General features: G+C 37.1%; 1 protein-coding gene across 3 annotated transcripts in view; it reads right to left on the reverse strand.

Moving 5' to 3' along the window:
• The window catches only part of LOC100228653 (macrophage mannose receptor 1), a 31,640-nt gene extending 14,105 nt beyond the window's left edge, over positions 1-17,535 (reverse strand). For all 3 annotated transcript variants that reach the window (XM_030264591.4, XM_030264590.4, XM_030264592.4), the window contains exons 1-17: positions 17,349-17,535; positions 15,187-15,588; positions 13,859-14,032; positions 12,216-12,374; positions 11,264-11,377; positions 10,655-10,789; positions 9,509-9,691; positions 8,799-8,956; positions 8,024-8,137; positions 7,587-7,702; positions 7,139-7,287; positions 5,014-5,213; positions 3,515-3,642; positions 2,819-2,906; positions 1,503-1,647; positions 414-449; positions 118-293 (exon numbers count right to left, since the gene is read on the reverse strand). In XM_030264591.4, the coding sequence (XP_030120451.4) occupies positions 118-293; positions 414-449; positions 1,503-1,647; positions 2,819-2,906; positions 3,515-3,642; positions 5,014-5,213; positions 7,139-7,287; positions 7,587-7,702; positions 8,024-8,137; positions 8,799-8,956; positions 9,509-9,691; positions 10,655-10,789; positions 11,264-11,377; positions 12,216-12,374; positions 13,859-14,032; positions 15,187-15,588; positions 17,349-17,406 (2,535 nt within the window). In that variant the 5' untranslated portion in view covers positions 17,407-17,535. The remainder of the gene's footprint in view (positions 1-117; positions 294-413; positions 450-1,502; positions 1,648-2,818; positions 2,907-3,514; positions 3,643-5,013; positions 5,214-7,138; positions 7,288-7,586; positions 7,703-8,023; positions 8,138-8,798; positions 8,957-9,508; positions 9,692-10,654; positions 10,790-11,263; positions 11,378-12,215; positions 12,375-13,858; positions 14,033-15,186; positions 15,589-17,348) is intronic.
• Between the last annotated feature and the right edge of the window lie 255 nt (positions 17,536-17,790).

Consider the following 17,790-nt stretch of genomic DNA (forward strand, 5'->3'; position numbering starts at 1 on the left):
TGGGGATATTTCATTAATGAAAATGCTGATGTTTCTGCTTCTAGGACAACTCAAGTTCTACAAGCAAATTGTCAAAATAATTTCTACTTTAGGCTGTCTGTTTATAATGGTTCTTACATTTTCTTTTAGTGCTCTCTTTAGGAACCTTCTCTCACTGTTACTGTTAACAACAGCTAGGTCAGCAGAATTCTTTCTGCAAAACTCTTGGGCTCTTTCCATGGAGACCTGTTCTTTGCTGATATAGTAGAGCTTATCTTCATATATGACCCATCCATCTGCAGTGGTTTTATATTCTGGAAGATAAATAAGGTACCCTTAAATTTTATGTGTCTAGAACACAAAAGCTTTTTTTTATAATAACAATTTTAGGAAAAAAATATTAATAATAAAAATAAGTATATACAAAGACCTACCATATGTGTCAATTGGTTCAGGCTTTAATGATACTCCTGCAAAGAAAGAAAATAGAAGGCATGAGGCATCTCTTTAGAATGTGTTATGATGTAGCTTGTGGCTGACTGCAAGGGTGAGGAGCAGATCAGGATCCTTCACCCCTTTGCCATTGACCAGCAAGCAGGCTTAGCCATGCAGTTCAGCTTCACAGTGCTCAATATGCAAGGTCATCTTTAATTTTGTATCATAAGTGGTACTTCACTTCAGCAAAGCTATAGCTTTGGCTGAATCACATTCCTGCACAGAGCAAGGCAAGGGAAAATTGCTCTTCAGGCCTGTAAGTCACAGTAGACTTATCTGAAACACTTTAAACTGTGACATACGTCTCCATTACTGATCCATACGTAGATATTCCGTAATTCACCTGGGGGTATTTCCATCAAGAGGGAGAAAATTTCCACTAGATTTATTTTAGCTCTATCAAGAAAACTTTCTGAGTAATATTAATAAACAAAAGGAAATATGACTTTATGTACGTGCATATATATATATATATATATATATATATATATATATACCTAGATATAGATAGATATAGATACATATAAGGGCTGTGAGTTATTTCTGGTTTGGATAGAAAAAGAAAGAGCACAGCTATGAACCATTGCTTTTCCAAAAGCATTTGAATCCTGAATTCTACAGGAGAACCTGAAGTACCAACATATGTGAAAAAGATGTCATACTTGATTTTTAGCTTCACCTGTGTTAGTATAAAAACCAGTATTGTAAGTAATACAATACAAGCCCTTACAACTCCTTAACTCCAACGTTACAAAAATAAAAGCAAAAGTTACTTAATATTAAAAAAAAATTGTAATCTTGTAATATGGATTATTTATACACCCTATTTTATGTAAAAACCCCTTCAATTCATTCTTATCATTCATAACTGAAAAATCTCAGCCTGTAATATGTTATGTAATACTCTTGACCTCCATTTGGAAAAAGTAGTTCTTCAAAATTTTGTGTCTTTCTCCGGTAACTTAACTTATAAAGTAATTACTTATTAAAGTTTTTTAATCTTCTTGCCAAAAAAAGAAAAAATCTACCTTGTTTTATTTGGCAAGCCCAGTTATGCTGTACTTGACAGACCGAAAGAGACCATGGGTGAGAATATCCTGAAGGATGGAATAAGCCACAATACTGGAGTCGTCCTGAATTCCTTGGACTATCATCCCAGTTTGTGTACCTAACCTATAGAAGAAATCAACTTTGTTACTCTTACATCTGTTTCTGTATCTGTACTTTCCACTGGAAAATCGAAACTAATTGCATTTGCCTCAAAGATTCTGGGTTTAGCTAAAAAGCGCTACAAGTACTATAGGGAAAGCTATAGGTAGAAGGATTTTAGAGTGGGCCAATGATATCAGTGTTCAGACATGGCTGTCTTGCCATGGAGGGTTTTTTGTTTGTGCCCTGAGCCATAGACAGAAGAAGAGAAACAGGCAAAGGAACTATTTGTAATGAACTTTACCCACATATCACTAATCATGTGCAGACAGGGTACTTTTCACTCCACATCTGACCTGGTTCAAAATTACGCTGTCCAACATCTATCTGGTGGCAGTGATCATGTTGTGCATCAATTCAGCATTACTTTTTCCCTACCCTGTGGTTAATTAGTATGGGAATGTGACTTTTGAGAAGGAAGTCATGTTGTACAAATCTAGAGGCGGTACCTCTGAAGACATCCAAATGAGACACATGTGATACAACCTATCTATTGTTATCAAGAATTCTTGATAATGTCCCTTTCTGAAACTTCTGTGGAAAGTAATGTGAACAGAATAAAATAAAAGATCCTTGCTTGTGTTAAAGAAATCCAAAGAATAAGGTGTAGTAGTAAATGGAGTAGAATCCTGCAGGAATATTTTTCACACCTGTTGATATTTGCATGGGCTCAAGAGATGATGGATAAATTCCCATAAATAAATAAATTAAAATTACAGAGCTGAGCTTCAGTTTTAAAAGACCCTGTGCTACCACTTACTGGGGGATTCAGGAGTATACTGGGAAACATGATTGCTGTTTAATTAGCGTTTTAGATGCTTGTGGCTACTACGAGAGACAGGATACATGGTATAGTATAATGAATTTTTTATGTTTTGAACTTAGGTCTTTCTTTGAAGAGAAAATGAATTGAAGTGTTACACAGAAACCTACAGATTCTGATAAGATACAGATAATTTCCATGTATTCAAATGTTTAGCTGTGATATTAGTCATGACTATACAGATTAGCAGCTGAATGTTTGTAGGATTTGTGGTTTCTTTAATGAGGATAACAGGAAAAAGTCAAAAAGTTATATGTACAAATCCCAAAGTATTTTAAGCAAACAAATATGATGAAAAATTACGATACTCACTGGAGAGCCATCACTCCAGGCAAATCCTTCATCTGGATTCAAGGAAAATATACCCAGCCAAACTATTTCAAACATACAGCGAGTGGCTCTAAAAGAAAGTACAGGACCGAGCAGTGAGTAAACATCACACAAAAAAAGTCTAGAAATACATAGGTGAACTTTCCACAGTGCATTGTAAAAGCAGTGAAGTTGCAAATTTCCTTATTACCTTTGGTCAAGTGCATACACATGTTCTTTGTAGAAACCTTTAATATTTTTGTGGTTCAGTGTCAGTAGCTTAGTTATCAGACTTACTAGTAGTATTGATCATGTATTTCCCTAATGTACTATTCAATCAGAGAAAACATTCACAGATTCAAAAAGTAGTTTCAGCACTGACCACTGAAAGGTTGATGCATATCTACGCCAACAGTAGATACCCTTGTAAAAATACTGCTAATTTCATGTGTTTCTAAACTAAACTATATCTAGTAAGCATGATACTGGTGGAGATTTAAAAAAAATTTTCTTGACACAAATCACTGGTTTTTTTCCATGCAAAGATTAACATAGTACTGCATAGATAAATTTCAAAGTATCACAGGTCTTTTGGCTTTTGAGGAAGCCATACATTTTAGAAGTCATCTAGGATCATTCATAATAGTACGTATGAAAAGGTTTTGAACCTGGTAAGATAAATACACATCAAATACCTACCTCATTGCTTGGATTAGTAATGGCATCTCCTCCTTAGTGTTAATGGTGACCAGATCCCCTCCTATTTGTCTGCAAAAATCTCGAGCTTCTAACCATGACTTCTTTCTAATTTTTGATCTGCAAAAACCCTATGGAGAAATTAATTAAAAACATATTATATACATGTTACAATAATAAAAGAATTCTAGTCTTGCTTAAACATAAATGAGGTTTCACATGACCCAAGTATGAAAGTCAGTAAGAGAAACAGCATTTCCCACTCTTTTCCTAGAATTTTTACATTAGAGCTGCCTGCCTACTTAGCATAGTGGTAAAAAAAAAGGAATTGCTAGAAGGGAAAAAGGAATACAGCTCCCCAGATCCATTTAATTTGTTTTAACTGAAGAAGGGCCCAAGACAGCTTCCATATGAAGAGAAAGAAGAGTTTCTGTGGTTGACAGGCAAAATAGTCTGGGAGGAGTCTGAAGATTCAGGCAAAAGAACAACCTCATGTTAATTAACAACTCTCACTTTACATTTGCAGTATGATGTCTAACTGGTTTAAAAGACTACAAGTACAGATTTGACAGAAGTTAAAATTATGATTTGGGGATAAAGGAGCCCAAATACATTGCATTCCAGATGAATTTGAAAGAAATTTTAAAAAAAATAAAAAAGAGAAGGACTCCATTAAGTGACTAACACCTTACACTTAGCACATTTCAACTTTGCATGATCCCAAATCACTGTTTACACATTACACACATTTCTTGTTCAAACTCCTTTTTTATGCCTGCTCAGATACAGCTGAATGTATTTCAAACCTTCAAACACAAGTTATCTGTAGCTTTGCATCTGATACTCTCAAGTAAATGTCCTTCATAACTACTGGTTTAATTAACTTTTCGCATGACTTTTTATCCTTTTTTTGTGGAGTAATGTGCTGATTTTAACAAGGACCAGCATTAGGCATTGTGCTGCTGTAGGCTACACCTCACTGTTTCTCTGTTCTCAAATTGTCACACTTCTCAGGCAAACACCACATCTTTGCACAACAGACATAAAGAACAGCACTGACAAACCAATTTTGCTGCTTCTGCTTTAATACAGAATTTAATACAGAATTTAATACAGAATTTTGATATTTTCCTTTTAATATTTTTAATATGGAGTTATTTCCTGGTTCTTTCTTTTCTTTTTCTTTTCTTTTTTGGGCCTTGATATTTATGTTCCTCTTCTTCCATTTCCTGCTCCAGTTCCTTCAACCCCTGAAGCACAAACTTCCTTATTTTCTTTCCTGTGCCCTTTTCCCCGCCCTTCCCTTCCCTCTCTTCAATCTTATCTTCCTTAGTTTCTCCCCTCACATGCATATTTTCCTTAGAAGAATTTGGGGGTTTTGTTTTTTGCTCTATTCCAGTCTCAGATATTGCAAAATGAAGATGTCAGTTAATTTTTTTTTTTTTTCTTGTTTAGTTTTTTTCCCCACCCAAGCTGCTTCTTTTAACTATTTAGGCACTTACTTTAAAACAGGAACTTCTATGGTTGTTTGATACCCAACCTTCAGGGCATGTGGGGACCAGAGCAGTAGTTGGAATAGGTGGAACTGTTGCACTCTTTGCCCACTGCTTGCAAATATACTTTTGCTTTGTCTCACAGTCAAGAACATCCCATAATCCAGCTGCATTCCCAGTTCTCATGGCTACACACCCTGGATTATTTCCTTTATGAGAAAAAAAACCAAACAAACGTTGGATATTTTCTAAAGTGTGAATTATTTAATTCTGTCAAATATATAGAGCAGCATGGTCATTATGGGGTTCTGTTGGTGAACACACTTCCCCAGTAAAAAAAAAAAGCCCCCATTAAAAAAATCCACCTTCCTGTCAGTGCCCTTTTATCAATATTTTCATTCATGTAAGAGCTTTTCTGTCTTATGTTAGATTAACTGAAAGGCTTTTGGTAATTGTGATGGACCACACTTACTAGATTTCCTTCATTCATATGCTTTCACCTTCTGCGTGGAGCTCTGGGAGATCTATAAGCATAACCTCCCTTTCCAGAAGTGATTTTATGTATCTTTCCCACTATATCTTTATTACAGCTTCCATTCATTTACTAATGACTTATTCATCTGTATCTCCCCATATCTCTCTGTAACCATTTTAAATGTTGGCACCAAATTTGTCTTTTAGCAAAGTTTAGATGTCAAGGCAGCTTTAGCAGAAAAGCTAAAGTTAAAGCTCTCTTTACAATTAAAGAGAAGGGTTTATTTAATGTAATCTTAACAGTTCCTGGATACTTTTGCAGCCATGCTTAGTCCTGACTTCATGCCATCAATTTCCTCCATAATCTATTTTCTTGATATTTCAGCTTGAAATAGACTCTCCAAAGATACCCCCACAAAGAAACTTTCCAGCACAGAAAGTATATTTTCTTCTCAGTGAACACAAATGCAAAGAAACAGATTTTTCTTCACTGTTCCACCCTGATTGTTGAGGAATGCATTTGCTGTGGGTACTTTGGTTTCAAGCTGCAGTGCCAACTAGAGATTGAGCTCTGGCTGGTGGGACCCAAGGCAAAGGGCTGTGAACTGGTGCTGACCCTTTGCACAGCAAAGGGCACCAGTGGTCCAGCCAGGTGACTGGACACCCAAAGACTCAGCAGGAGCCAAGGACCCCAGACATTACTGCGTTTAGACTGCAAAACAGCCATGTTCATGGACCCTCCTTGGAGGCACCCAGCTCAAGCTGTTATTTTATTATTGCACCATGACTGAATTATTTTAGGGATCAAAAAATCTGGGGAAACCTGGGTTCAAGCTATTAAGAAAACCTTGTCTGACTGTGTGAGTGTGGGGGTGTGGCTGGGGAGAGACCTTGGTCCCAGCTCAGGTGGTGTGAGTGTGACTCCAGAGTGGCACTTGGATGGTCAGAGAGGGACAATTCCTCAACATGACTTCTGAATGCTCTCTTCACGCCCTGACAGCATCATCTTCTGACAGCACAGACTCCATGACAAGCTTTCTTCTTATGGCATTTGGTAAGTTTCTATGTCTTTGTCTTTCATAATTTTTTTTTTTTTATTTTATATTTTATAACCTCACTGAAGGTTTTCAATTTTCTTTAGACAAATGATCACTAAGAGGAGCATAGTATATCCCAAGGAGAGCAGATTTCCTCATGGCATCATGAAGTTTTGTTTTCTGTGCTTCTGCACAATATGAACCCATGAATGAAGTTTTCTTAGTATCACACATAAAAATAATAATGGCACAATGATTTTTCACACTTTGAGTTTGGAATTCTAACTTAAAATCCATATTACAGTTGCTCCATTTCAAACTCTTCTCCCAGGCTCACTTTTTCACTAGAGGGACATGTGTGGAATAGTCTTAGGACCCATTTGTAACTCCTTTTATCTCCCTGTGAAGATGGGCCAAAAGTTAATCTTATAGGTAAATATATCAGATGTCCTAATATGAAAGTGCAGTTAAAAATTTTCCCTTTGAAATTAGAATATGGGATTTTAAAAGTGCAAGTACTTATAAAATATAACTAAAGTTTAAAACATAAAATTCAGAGGACGTTATACCAACACAAATCTAAATGTCAGAGGGCACCCACCACCCCTCACCACAACACCTACCAGGCATTCCTGCATCCCAGTGTGTGAAGGAGACAGCTTCACCATTGGCCCAGCTGAAAGTGCCTGGATCCTGCACATCAGAGAGGCCAAGCCAGAAATATTTCTCAGGCCTCAGCCCAACAAGGCTAGTCAGATAGGCTTGCTCATACCTGTAAAAGACATCATCAAGATGCAAGTGAAAACAAAGTCATTTACCCAAATCCTGCTAGTCTACTGTGATGATGAATTTTTTTCTCTTATTCCTTGCTTCAGGCTGGGGGAGAAGACCCTATATAGGATTAAGATTCCATATGAACAACAAAAGAAAGCAAGACTTTTGTTATTCAACTCGAGACCTCATATGTTACTTAACCATTTTGCTGCTTGGTGTTGTGTTAGCTTTTCTAGGAATATTTAATAAGATACAATCTTTAGATATTTAAAAGTGAATCAAAAATCATTATCATACCTACTTTCAACTGTGGCTAAGTAACCTTTTTCTCCTTCACAAGTGGTGTTTGCTTCTGAAAATGTTGCTGGAAGGTGTCCAATAAAATAGCAGTATGTCCCATATCTTCTCCAGCCCTATAACATGATTTTAGGATTTTCATACAAATTTGAAATACTTGTGGTATCATGCATTAAGTGAAATATGACATTTAAAAATTAATGAAGCACAATGATCATGAATATTATGAACTAGAAACTTTCTGCAGTGAAATTACAGATTCCTAAGTGGTTCCTGTAAATTTTTTTTTTTTAATGTAGAGTAACTTAGGGAGAGGGAGAAACTTCATAATAAATAAAACTAAAAACTCTTCCATGTAAATAATTCAAATAATTCTAATAGATTCTCAATGTACCTATTTCATCTGAGAAAATTATGTTCCATTCTCATATACTTACTTTTTTGCAACCTGCAAGGCTACTTTCTTTTTCTCCAGCTGTTTGTGATGTAGCTTTTCTTTTACAAATGTAGCCAGCCTTCTTCTCACAGACATGGTCTGCCCAATAGCCATTCTGTGTCAGGAAAAAAGTTTGAAATAAAAATCATATAAATTTGAATAATCTAAAGGAGATAAATAATGTTTTGCTTTATAATGAAAATTATTTTTTCTTTCTCCTTTATTTTGAAATGGAGTATTTTTCCCTTTCCAATTTTCCTACATGATATCAAAACCAAATCTGCTCATATTCTGTGAAATAGTAGACTGTGCTATAGCAGTATAGCCTCAGCTAGCAGTGATAAGAAGGGAAAAGGGTACATGGAGCTGCTCCCTGACCTGTTGTGCTAGGTCCTGCACAGGCAGTTGTGCTATGGGATGGCAAATAAGCAGGCAAAGAGAAGCCAGCAAGAATCAGAGATCCCCATATACCATCATTGCCACCAGAAGAAAAGGAGAGAATGTACTCAAAATACTTTCAGAGACCAGTTTTGTAGCCCCGATAATTTCATTTGTGACTTTCAGATGTACTTAAAGAGAAAATTTCACCAGTGATGCAGTAATGCTTTGTTTTTTTTTTTAAGGTTACATTCAATCTCATTCTCAACCTCATTCAAGTCAATCCCTACATCTCTTTTGTCTGGCCTTAGCCATTTGCTGAAATAACAGAGCATGTTATTCTTTTATTAAGTAGTTATTTTTACTATGGAAGTACAATATGTATTGAGTAACGTCACCTGGCCCTTGATCAGGACGCAGTCTTCTGGCCTGTTGTTTGTAGTGGATGGCTCTCCCAGGTGCCATTTTGTGTATGTCACTGGGGTACCATCACTCCACTCAAAATACATTTGAACCCTACGGTCATTCAGCCCAATCCACAGCTTGTCTGTTGGCTCTAAAAATGGAAACAGAGAAAAGACCTCTTTTGGCACTCCACCTTTTCACAGCACTAACCATTAGACTTTGGACATACAGTTCCTTTCACAAATTTATGCAGCATATTCTATAATTGTATAAATTAATATTTTCATATAGTTATTAAAAAATAAAGACTGTACGGTTTGGAAAATTAGGTTGTAAGGAAATTCTTGCACTGGGTGAAAAAATTTTGCTTTCCCTCCTCGGAACAGTGGGTGTGAATTGACAGCCTAATACTGATAGGCCATGATGGTAGGATAGAAGTCTGAATAGTTACTTTTCAATTCCATTGCACAGGTCAAATTTTAGAATACTGCTTTTATGTAACTTGGACCATTAATGTATTAAGCGTCTTTCAACAAAATGAAAAAAAAACAGAAAGCCCATAAACCCAGCCCCCCAGACCTACATCGATTAATTTGGCAATAAATAAAATTAGAGTCTTGACAATATCCGGAATTCAGCAGGAACTATCAACCTCTTGTTTTCCATACAGGCAAAGGCAAGAGACCCCCCTGGAAATACTCACTGTACCCAAGCTGAGACACCATAAAGCTGTGCTCCTCAAGGCTTTGGATGCTGGCCAGGTGACTCCCTTCCTTCTGACAAGATGTCAAAGCTTCTTCCCATCCTTTGCTGTCCCTGAAGATCTTGTAGCAGTGATCCACAAAGGACACCCATCCATCTGGGCAGGTAACAGGCCCAGGGTCACCTAGGAACACATCCCAAGGCTTTACAGCTCCAATTGCCATGCAAGGGACATTACACTGAAAATATTTCCATTTCATCTGTGCAAAAGTTCTAAACTAAGAATTTTCTTTTGAAATTCTCATCATAAGGAAATGATGAACACAAAATGCAGGAGACATAAATGTGATTCTCTAAACCAGGCAATTTTTAGCTTGGAGAAGGAAAGCTTTTTAATATATAAGTTTAGTCAACTGTCTGCAATAAATATATTAATTTTGTAATGTATTAATCAAGTGTATTAGTTTTGTGATTCATTAATTTTATTAGCTTCTGTATCACCTAGTACTTATTTGTCAGATAGGATAAATCAGACATCTGCAGCTAACATAGGTTTATGAATTTTTAAAGGATTAAGTATATTGATAGAGTACAAGCCATCAAGACGAATTTATAGCTAGATGAATACACAGGGTCACACCAACAGGGAAATCTTCATACACTTAAAATATCTTTTATCACTTCAATATGTTGATCTTCCACTGTCTCAATCTTCCACCATTTCTGCAGTGAACTCTGAACGTTCTTCTCTGGATGCTGGTTGACCACAAGTCATGGAGAATGACTTAGAACCACACTAAGTTATGCTTTTTTCTTTCTTGGGCTTATATTTACTAATGTCCCACTTCTGAAAAATAATTTTTGGGCTGTTCTCCCTTTTGATAGTCAGCAGTCTGTGTACATAAAGGGGAGACCTGGCCCCGGAAAGACAGACAGGACTATTGGAAATTCTTTGCTTTTATCTGTTTCAGTCTGTGTGTTGTGGAACTGGAGCTCAGACTAGAAAGGCTGCAATCATTGTCGAAAGCAAACCAGAAAAACAAGAAATAGTTCTATTTCTAATAAAATTCTTCTGTTCATCTTTGTCAATATGTTAAGCAATTCAGATAACAGCTTCTACTTTAAATATCAATATGTATCAACATACCTGAGGGAACCAAAGTAAAGTTCCTTTTCTTACAAATATAACCAAGTTTCTGATCACATTCCCAATTTTGCCATTTAGCTTTTGTTTCAGGATTCAAAACCACACAGAGCTTTCCAGATTCTGGAGATGGACTTCCTTTGGGAAAAGTACAGAGAAAAAAAATTAAAAACAGAGTTTTAAGGTCTAAAATGCACATGAGAGACCACTCCTGGATGAAGTGATGGAGGTCATGTCTTTCCCAGCTTTGGCAAGAGCTAAGGTATGTTTCCAGTAGTGGAAATGTGTGTAAGGTAAGTGGATACAAACATGTATCCACTTACCTTACACACTTTACTTTAAACTTTAAACTCATACTTTAGTTGTTAGTCAAGAAGTGGAAGTATGAATATTTTTGAAATAGACAAGTGTTGTTTTTACAGCTAAAATATTTTTGTAATATGTTGAAAGCTTCTGTGTTATATTGCTATAGAAAAAAACATTTTTCTAAAGCTAAAGCAAGAAAAGGTAAAATACTTATGGCATAACTATGTGATAATAAAGTTTACAGCGATATTTGAGGTATGTATATTTTCTCTTTGGAAATACAAAATCAAACAAAGTCACATCTACCTGGAGCCCAGTTTAAGTACTGGAAAGGGCTGCCTCCAATCCACTCCCACCCACTACTCAAGTCCAGTCTGTTGAGTCCAATCCACAGTGCAGAATCTGTACCTTCTGTTAATTCTAAGTTAGAAAAATAAGAGGAATTATTTTATAAATCTCTTTTGTATTAGCAATGGTCACTAACAATGTATCTAGGAAGATTTGTACTCCTAAATAGCTAATTGCAAATATCTGTAGATACTATGGTACCTAATACATTAAAATATGCCAAAGTTTGAATACTGTAAGAAAGCAAACAAACAGAAACTCCGTCTTATCCTGACAACTAATGCAAAATGAACACAGATTATATCCACAGAGTATATCCAAAACGAAATTGTTTCTGCAGAATAGGCTAAATTCTGTACATTTAAGTAGAATTATTGGTAGAATATATACATAAACAAGAAAAAAATTGTTAGAAGTTAAATTAATCCTTAAAACCAACAATAAATATTTCTTCCATATAATTTCTTCATCTATGTGTGGATACATAAGGCTACAATTTGATATATGAAAATAATTGATATTTTTCAATTTGCCAAGTGAATGAAAAAAACAGCTGTCAAAATGGCATTTGAAACAAAACAAGTCCTCCTTTTAGCATAAAGATTGGTCTTTTTTTCTTTCTTTTCAATTTTTTTACTTGTCAGGATTTTTCCTCCATTTAAATATATATATATATATATACAAGATTTGTAAATATGGAGTCAAACTGTTACGCTTGCAGGATGCTGGAATTCTATGTAAATTGGCAGCAATTTTCATATGAACTTGCAAATTCTAAAATATTTTGTTTTCTTGCCCACGCTTATTTAGGTCCAAAGGCAATGGCCAAAATCATACTAAATAATCCTTGGCTATTATGATGGCCTGAACAGATCCTGAATGTAACCGAGGGTTTGCTTTATTGCCTTACCTTTAAGGTATGTTTGTTCATGAATGTCTATGATACTCAGTAATTCTGCATTTTGCTGCTGACAGCTCTTCCTGGCTTGGTGCCATGTGAGAGCCGAGTCAGAATTTATTTGGTACTGAACATTTGTTGACAGATCTGTAGTCCATGTGCTGTCTTTATCTGTGGAAACAATAATAACAGCAGAGGTCATAGCAACTTGCAGCAGAAAACGGCAAGTTCCTGGTTCTCATTCTGTGTAGCAGGTTCTCATTTGTCTCCTTCAGTTTCACCTGGGCTGCTCTTTCAAGACCACTGAAAATGTTACGAGCAAATGGGGAAGGATTAAATTAAGGTCAGCACGCTGACAGGTAAAGCTGGCCTATACTGTCTCCTGCTCCATGAAGAGAGACAAGTCAGCAATAACCACAAGGAAAGTGATTGCACACGAAAATACATTGCATGGAGTGTGTGGCAGAAGTCCCAGGAGAAAATTTTGAAGTATTTGTGCAGCATCTTCTTCTCTCTCTGGACAGCAGCTCCCACTGAGAACTGTAAGAACTAGCTATAGACCTGAATTTATCATCAAAAAAAATCATAGATAACTCCCATCCTCATTCAAAGAGCCTCTGGATGTGCCTGTCACACACCAATCGTGCTGAGCAGCACCATGCTCCTCCTCTGATTACCTTTGCATCTTTGATTTGTTGAAGATATCGACATGCTCAATCAAGCACAACACAAAATTTTATCAGGTATTTGATCATTCCCAAAAGTCAGTATGAAGATGAATTCTAAAAAGATAACTGAAATCTGGGACTACCTTTCAAAAACTCTGAAAATTATTCAATGACCCTATGCCACACCTTCAGGGCTCAGTGTGTGAGATATCTGCAGGAATCTGGAAAGCACAGTTGACTAGGGATGTGTGCCACACTGAAAGTCCACTTTAAAGCAAGTAGAGTAAAAGGTCATTTTAATAAAAAAAGACAATGCTGAATAGGACACATGGGGAAAAATATAGAGAAAAGATGAGTTGTGTCAGAGGGAGATTTCAACATCATGAATGCAAAGCTCTCCAGGGCATAACAGGAGATAGAGGGGGAAGTGACTGCAGAAATAAAAGAAAGTGATTGAAATTGCAGAGAAATACCAGGAAGATGTCAATGGGGTGGAAAGGCTGCTTCCTGGACAATATGATCAAGGTTTAAAAGCATGGATAAAAGGACACATTCCACTCTAACAAAAAAATATGTTCACATGAGAATCATGTAAATTGAAACATTAACTTCAACATCAATCTTCCTACAGTGCTCTTTTTTGTGCCCACATCCATCACAACAGGAGTCCTCAGAGAGGGGCTGTACAACAGTGACGGCAGACTTCCTCACTGGGAAGCAGTAAGGAGCTCAGAATTATTGTGCTGTTCAGCAACACGCCCACAGCAAGTGGGAACTGAATGCTGTTTTACTCTTCAATCACTCTCTTCACATCTTTGTGCAACATGTCATTTCTTTGCGTAGTGAGCCGCAGCCTGTGGCAATGCATCATATACTAAAATACATTCTTGTAAGTTATGAGTTGTTATTATAAAGACAATCATTTCCTGCTCATGCTGGCTTGCCAAAGGCACGCTGAGGGGAGCTGGGAGGGAACAGGTACCTCACCTCCGAATGGGCAAAACCCGTATCGCTGGTCCGTGTCGTAGTCGGCAGTGGTCGCGCACCAGAGCCAGCCGTCGGCGCGGCCCGCGGCCGTGCACCCCACCCACCACTGCTGCTGGTACATGAAAGGGAAAACACACGGCGCCCCAAAAGAGTTTCCTAGCAGCGTGAAGGTCTCTGAGAACACAAAATTATAACATGAATACGAAAATTAATGAATGTAAACTAGACAAAAAGTAAGGTCTGGGGCAGAATTGCATCTCAAAGTGCTTTCCATCGTTCCTATCCCATAATAATTAGAAAAATTGCTTCAGCATTTTTTCAGACTTCAGCTGCTGACATATGTTTTAGAGTAGTGCTATTCTGATGTAAAGTAATATATCATAGCTGGGGTCTATAATTAATTTTCCAACCAAGATGCTTTTACAATCTTAATAAGGATCCAGAGCTCTACCCTGAGTTATTCTATTTCAAAAAATGTTAAGATTTATATAACATGTGCAAGAGCAGGAACTAATATTTATAAGTCTTGATTCCTGGGGGGAAAAAAAGTAAATATATATTAGACTATCTCTCTCGGTTTTTATTTCAGTGACCATTTTAAGTATCTTTCTTGTACAGTGAAGCAGCTTCCCACATGCAAAGCTAAGAGTTCAGTGTTCAAATATCTTGTGAGGTGGCTTTTAGAGCATTCATTCTGGATGTGGGAAAGCCATTCACAACAATCAGACTTCAACTAATCAAAAAACGTAATTGCACTAGTAATAAATTGACTGTAATTGTTCCATTAACATCTTCATCTTCTGAGTCAAAAAAGCCATGCTTCCTCTGCTTAAATCTGTACCTTCAGACCTTTCTCAGCTCACTCATATTGTGCTTCATTCATGGGGATGTAAATTTCATATCCCTGTGACTGTATAAGAAACTTATCTGTGTTTATGTGCTCTGTTAATAATGTAGTGACACAGTATGGTGGGGAATAGTGACTTTAGAGAATACTTATACATAGTATAGACTACTATACATAGTATGAGAGTAAGTATGTATATACATATTCACTAATAATATGTATTTATAGAATATAGAGTACATGTAATACTCACAGTACTTGAAACACTAATGTACTATAATGCATCGAATAAAAAAGTGTATGTGTAATACATGCTTGGACATAAATATAACACTAAATTCAAGCTTAAGTAACTCAGTGCATGGATTTTCTAAAACTGGTGGTCACTGAAGGAGTCAGAATAGCCAGAGCCAAAGATCCTACACATTATAACACTCACAAAGAAATTAATTCAAAGGATGAAAGAATCAATTTTCTGTACCTTCATATCCTTGGGAACATAAAACATCCATGGCCCCATATATATTCCATTTATTCTTTGCACTCAGCTCTTTCTTTAACAAAACATTATCATGCTCTTCCTTGCCAGGACTGATAAATAAATCTTCTCCTTGGATTGCAAGGAGGCTTTCATTTCTGCATTCCCACCACTGGAGCTCACTTTTTTGATTACAGGGATACAGGGTGACCATGGCCTGATCCTTCTTCAGTGGCACCCCCAGGCATAGTTTCAGTTTCACACTCATAAGCTGATGATCTGTGATCCACCTGAATTTTTGTGATTCATTGTCTTGATTGCAAGTGGCAGTTCTAACTGACTGTGCAATAGATGCTTCAAGACAGAGTGTGTTGACTTTATTATACAGTAAAAATGTTTTAATGTCTGTAAAACAAAACAACACATAGCAAATAGTTGTTATAGAATATATGCACAGTGGATGAGTGATATGATTCTACTTCCCATTCACATGAAGTAATTGCATTCATGTCAGATAAAAACATTCTATTTTAAAATAGGGTCCAGAGCAACATCAATTCTACTGATTCAAAAGAAAGCAGACAATAGAAAATGTATGTCATGATTATCCATCACCATGCTGTGGATCAGTGGTGGGCAGCAGCAGCAGCTGAGCACAGCTTGTTGGATGGTTTGACGTCAGTGAGTTCCCTCAGGCACACTGCTATGACCATTACCTTGCTCCATCCAGCTGATCCTCAGAGGCACAGCCTTTTAGACCTTTGACCTCTACGAACTTTTCTCACCCTTCCAGATCTTACAGGTCTCCCAGTGGGTACACAGCCATCTTTGCTGAGCCATTTGTCTCCCCTCCCCCAAACCCACCTTTTTGTCAATCCTTTCCTTTTCATCATATAAATGTGAGTGAACCAGTCTGGGCTTCTCAGGGGTCACTCTGGGCTCCTCAGCCTTGCTGACTACAAGATCTGCCATCCCCTGCTATGAGCCATTGACTATAAAACTAGGAATGACTTTGGGAAGCCAATTGCAATCTGAGAAAGTAGCAAAGACTGGGCAGTAGTAGCATCTGGCACTTGCCAGTGTATAAAGGCTGGTGGAAGTTAGAAGGTACACCTGCACCAGAAATTGAGTCCCCAGCTCTCCAAGCAGTTTGTCTGATCATGCCTAAAGTGTTGGCTTCAAAGTAAGGTAGAAGCAGGGAGCTAATTTCAGTCCTGAAATGAGTTTATCAGCAGCAGTTGTGAACCCTGCCTATGAATTTGCTCTGCTTCCTTGTGGCCCATCTGGTTGTATATCCTGCCAAAGCTTGTGGGATTCATAACCAGCTTTCATCCATGATACTTGTCTTGGTCAGCGGGTGTCAAATTTAAAAAAGATGTATTTAAGAGGTTAAAGACATTTCCTTTAAAAGCTTGCAAAAAAAAAAATGGAAATCAATGTAATTGATAATGTACAGTACACTGAAAAGAATTATTCTGGTGATTAAAATAATACCATATACTCTGAGAAAATCTGGGCCAATCCTCAGGTGTTAGAAAGGCACAAGAATTCAACCTTAAACATTCAGATCTGCAGAATACTTACAAGAGAAGTGAAGCTAAAGGGATAGCACTTCCATAAGAGATTTCCTAAACTTAATCCAATTTTATTTTTAAAAAATTCTTCCATCCACTTTATCAGTGCCAGTGATTTCAATGAGTCTCTTCAAAACAGTAAATAAAACCCCCTTTACAGCCATCATCTGTGAATATATTAATGTCCTACCAATATTTCTGCTCCTGGAGATTTTCTCTGCCTGATTTTGCAAACCATTATCCAGACACAACAGCTCAAAAATCAATAGTAAATAATTAAATAAAATTTTAAAGGCATTTAAACATGTAGCATTATTTTCTTAGGTCTGATCTTCTGAGGTTATTGAAATGATAGTGCCACTATATATTAATAAAACCATTAAGAATTGAGTCTCTGGTTCCTTCTCTAACCATTTCTTTTTTTCTATGAGGTTGTTCCCCGGCCCCTTGCCTGCCATTAAGAGGTTCCCCATCCCCAAACTAATAATGTACATATTGGCAGTACCACAGAAACACAATCACCCAGAAAAGCCAGAGGAGTTGAAGCACTTTCACGACAAGCTTCACAGGAAACAAGCAGGAGGCACTTACCTGCCAGCTGCAAAGAGCAGTGAACAAGTGAGAAAACAAGCAAGAGCCCAGAGAACATAATTGTAAATGCTGTTTTCTTTCCTTCCCTTCAGCAAAACCTGGAGAGTTTTGAGAGTGAGAAGTTGCTGGTGGTAAACTCCTGCTGAGGAAAGGACAGCAGCTGGTCCTCCTTGGTTTTGCATGCTGGATGGTTGGGTAAAAACTCTGAGTGCTAAATAAGGAAACATTCTGTCACATGTCACATTTCTAAAAAACAAGACCACGTGACACAAATTTTACCCTCAAAAAAGAGTGACATCTCACTGAGGGAAAACCATGCTTCCTTGGGAAAGCAGGTGGTCCCAAGTTTATATCTCATTACATTCCCACTGTCTCTGCTGAGGAGACGTGTGGATCTTGCGGGATCAAAACAACAACTAAATACTAAGGAGAGAAATTCAGC

The sequence above is a fragment of the Taeniopygia guttata genome, chromosome 2 (assembly GCF_048771995.1).
Source record: "Taeniopygia guttata chromosome 2, bTaeGut7.mat, whole genome shotgun sequence".
Lineage (NCBI taxonomy): Eukaryota > Metazoa > Chordata > Aves > Passeriformes > Estrildidae > Taeniopygia > Taeniopygia guttata.